At 29.2% G+C, this 3,897-nt stretch overlaps 1 protein-coding gene across 1 annotated transcript in view; it reads right to left on the bottom strand.

Annotated features, from left to right (window-relative positions):
• Positions 1-3,897, bottom strand: part of LOC106692702 (KH domain-containing, RNA-binding, signal transduction-associated protein 2) — a 41,300-nt gene that overhangs the window by 7,051 nt on the left and 30,352 nt on the right. Inside the window, exon 3 of the mRNA XM_014438799.1 lies at positions 3,519-3,634. Coding sequence (XP_014294285.1) covers positions 3,519-3,634 — 116 coding nt within the window. The remainder of the gene's footprint in view (positions 1-3,518; positions 3,635-3,897) is intronic.

The following is a 3,897-nucleotide window of genomic DNA, read 5'->3' as shown; positions in this document are numbered from 1 at the left end:
ATATATAATGTACGGAACAATGCATCCCTTTGCTTAAAGAAAATTTCCAAGAGACCTATTCGGGATATTGTGATCTTGACCGAAAATATTATTCTGCATTCACTGGGCATCATACATCGTATTTTATGTTCATTTATATATTTCTACAACTTCGATTTCCTTTTACTTGTTTTTCTAATGTGTTTTCCTAATGGAAGTTTTAATATTTAATAAGTCTGTACATTTAAATATTTGTACAATAAATTAAATATTTCTGAGAAATCACTGAAAAAGAAAAATATGAGACATAACGGTAGTGGAATAACGAAGATAAAATATATTAGAAAAAAATAAAAGAAAGAAAAAAATTGACAAAAAAAATATTTAAATATTAAAAATATTATAGCTTTGTTAATAACTTTATGTTATTTTTTATATTATATCGAATAAGGGCCATTAGTATGCTGTGTATTACACCAACCCATTGAATTTGTAGCATTTCTTTAATAAAGAAAGCATTCCTCTCATTATTTCTAGATTAGCGTGGTTAGATTTACATGGATATTTTAACAATTTATTATTTGTGTTAATAATTGGCGATGTCAACTGAACAACATTTAACTACTTATGTATTTTTAATTAGACTCAAATTACGTAACTATTAATAATGGCATTTTCAAATAAAATACGATACCTGTCATGGACATTGTAGGTATTTTAATGGCTGTCATTGGATTTCTCTCGTCTATGTCATGATGGCCTCTGACATTTCATTTCTACGTTTGGATCCAAATGATAAGGTCACGTGATATGCCTAAGTAAATCGTTAATAAGTTTCATATTTTTTATTATCCTTCTTAATTGTCTGGTACTGCATCCTCCAAGCTGCTTGTTATGTTAGTTTTTATTATTTCTGTTTCTCATCGGAAAAATATATTTATAATTCTATCCCTACCAGGTGGAAGGGTCTTTAAGCTTAGATTGGATTAGATCTTTAAGTAAAGAACTCAGTTATGGTTTTATCACTTCACTTAATAAAGTTTTAATATATCTAGTTTTTATATTAAGCAGCATAAAATGATCCCGAACAATGATTCCGAATTATTTAGTAGTCCCCCATTGTATTTGAATATTATTATAATTTGATTTATATCTATTTTTACAGTTTTTTAAATTTCTAATCATGCTTAGTTTAGCTATAAAATCGAAACAATGATTTCATAGGTATAACTAAATAAATGAACAAAAATATAATTTCTTACAGAAAACGTCCAAATGTGCATTTTTTCGCGTATAAAACTCCTATCCATAGAATATCCTATTCATGATTCAAATTGTCGTCGATGTTTGGCTTGATTTGAACTAAGGAGACAAAATATTGACAAATTTGTCGGTCATTCATTAAAAAAAAAATAATAATGTCACGAAGCTGAAAATTACTATTCAGTTAAATAAGTTAAAACGTTTGGTCTAGTTATTGCTGGGATGTGCAGGAAGTAAAGGCAATCTGAAATACCTCCGTAGCAATATATTATGAACATATTATATTATTCACAATCTATAGAAAAATATTTAAATTTAATATTGCAGAAAAGTAATGTCTTGTTTTTTTTAGCTAAATAATCACATTTTTATTTCTGTAACGGACCATTTTAAATTGTTTAGCCCAAACTAGATTATTTCAATTTTACCAATATTCCATACTATACACATAAAGAAAAGAAAAGAAAATAGTACAAGAGCCAGGAAGAAAACGAGGCAAGTCAATTAATTAATAGTCAAAATCGATGAGTCTGCCAAGTATAGGTAGGGAGATTAAAAAATGGCGGCTGTTTCAAAACCTATGAAAAAAAAAACATTGATTTTTCATTCGGAGCTCTATATCTTAAAAACTACCAACAACACTAGAAAATCCAAGAGAAAATTATTTGAAGTAGAGTAAATTTGCTAAAATGTATAAGCCGATAGTGCTATTTACGTTAAATAGTTTATTTACGTTATACCTAAAAAGGTATTTTAAAAAAAAAGCAACATTTCATTAAAATGTTGTATGGGACGTACTGATAGATTAGTAGTTAGTGAATTATAAATTTTTCAAAATAAATTCACTAACTACTGATCTTTTAGTACGTCCCATACAACATTTTAAACCCCCCCCCCTATTTAAACTTGGGAGACTCATCAATTTTGACTATTAATTATACATAGTTTTTATTAAAGTAATCAAAAATTGGGGTGAGATAACTGCCTTTTTTCTCCTCTGGGGCTCTTGTACTATAAGTATGCCAATATTTACTTATTTTATTGCATTTTTCTTGATACATTTATCGTTTTCAATCTTAAATTTAAGTGAGAAGTATAGCGAATTTTCTTTTATTCCAACAAGGTCGGGTATATATTGATACGACTGTAAAATAATATATTATATTATAACGGAGGCACAGTAGCCCCGGGGTAAGGCGCGAAGCTACTAACTCCAAGGACCCGAGTCCAAATCCAGTTCAGGAGTCCTCCTGGGTTCCAGCCAGCCTCATAAATTGGGTACCCTTAATTGGGTAAAAATCTGGCGGTCGAGCGTGATTCTGACCAAATCACCTTTTTGCACAACCATTGGTCTAGTAACAGTATTTCCTTATAAAGTATATTTACAAGTAAAAATATATCATAATATTTTTTTTTTTCCTTTCGTCGGCCCAAGACTCAAATTAATACTGCCCTTATTGTAATATTATGATAGAATGGAGATATGAATATAAATTATTATTTATTTTTTAATTTTTAAAAATCTATTTTAGATTCTTCTATAAATTTATGACTGAATTATCATAATATATTATTTTTTAATCAATAATGTTGATTTTTGATTGAGTAGGTGTTCTACACCTAATTTTACACATTTTAGGTTTGTACTGCGAGATTGGGCACATTCTGTTTTTTTTTATTGCACGGAAATCCAGTCTCTAGCCATAATTATGTATTATATTTTGCCATCATACCAAATCATAGAGCCAATGTGCTGCGTAAAATACTCTATAGTGGATACTTGTTAATTTCGCTATTCAACTTGGTCATTCACACTTAGCAACAAATAAGACCTTTCATGACCATATTAACCCCCATCTTAAGAACCATACTAATTATCTTGTTGCTTTTGCGTAATCACCATCCAACTCTATTCATCCCAATAATCTATCTCAGATGTTGAAACACGATAGTCATGACGTTTTGTAAATTTCATTATTATACTTCTGAGAATGAGTGTCTGCGTATAATACGGCATTCAATGACAGTGACATGGTTGTGAAAGGAGCGCTGGGATCTCCTGGTCTTGTTTTGCACTCCACAAATAAGAGACACAGATGTGTTTATTATTCTGTTATTATCATCACCGTTCAAGAAATGTATGAGAAATATTATGTTAAGATTTTGTCAATGAACTATAATATCTTTATTTAAAATGTATTCCTAAATATTACTAGCGTGGTTAAATGATAAAAACAAAATTAATATAAAATAGTTTTTAATAAAAAATTAATTACCTTTGGGTGGTCCCTGACTGGTACAATCACTCTAATTGTTACTTTTATTGGCTTGTCCCTGGTAATATCGACCATCCTTCTTGGACCGTTTTCCGGCTTCCGCCCATTCCTCACATCTGTAACAAATGTAATTTTTAAAAAAGTTTGATAAACGTATCTAGCATAAAACATTGAATATAAAAGATTATTAGTATTTTTAGTAACATCATTCATTCTGTAATTATTGCTAAGTATAACTATACAATAAATAAATACTTAATGAAAGTAATATCAATAGTGAAGATTTGTATAATGAAATAAATTACCCTTGGAGAGTAATTATTACCAGGGCATTCAAAAAGTCCTGTCGTTTTTCGTTTGTTCGTTGTTTATTTTGATT

The sequence above is a fragment of the Halyomorpha halys genome, unplaced genomic scaffold, assembly GCF_000696795.3.
Source record: "Halyomorpha halys isolate HHAL.00 unplaced genomic scaffold, Hhal_1.1 Scaffold68.1, whole genome shotgun sequence".
In the NCBI taxonomy this organism is placed as follows: domain Eukaryota; kingdom Metazoa; phylum Arthropoda; class Insecta; order Hemiptera; family Pentatomidae; genus Halyomorpha; species Halyomorpha halys.
The sequence above is the reverse complement of the archived record's forward strand: the minus strand, read 5'-3'. Positions and strand labels throughout refer to the sequence as shown.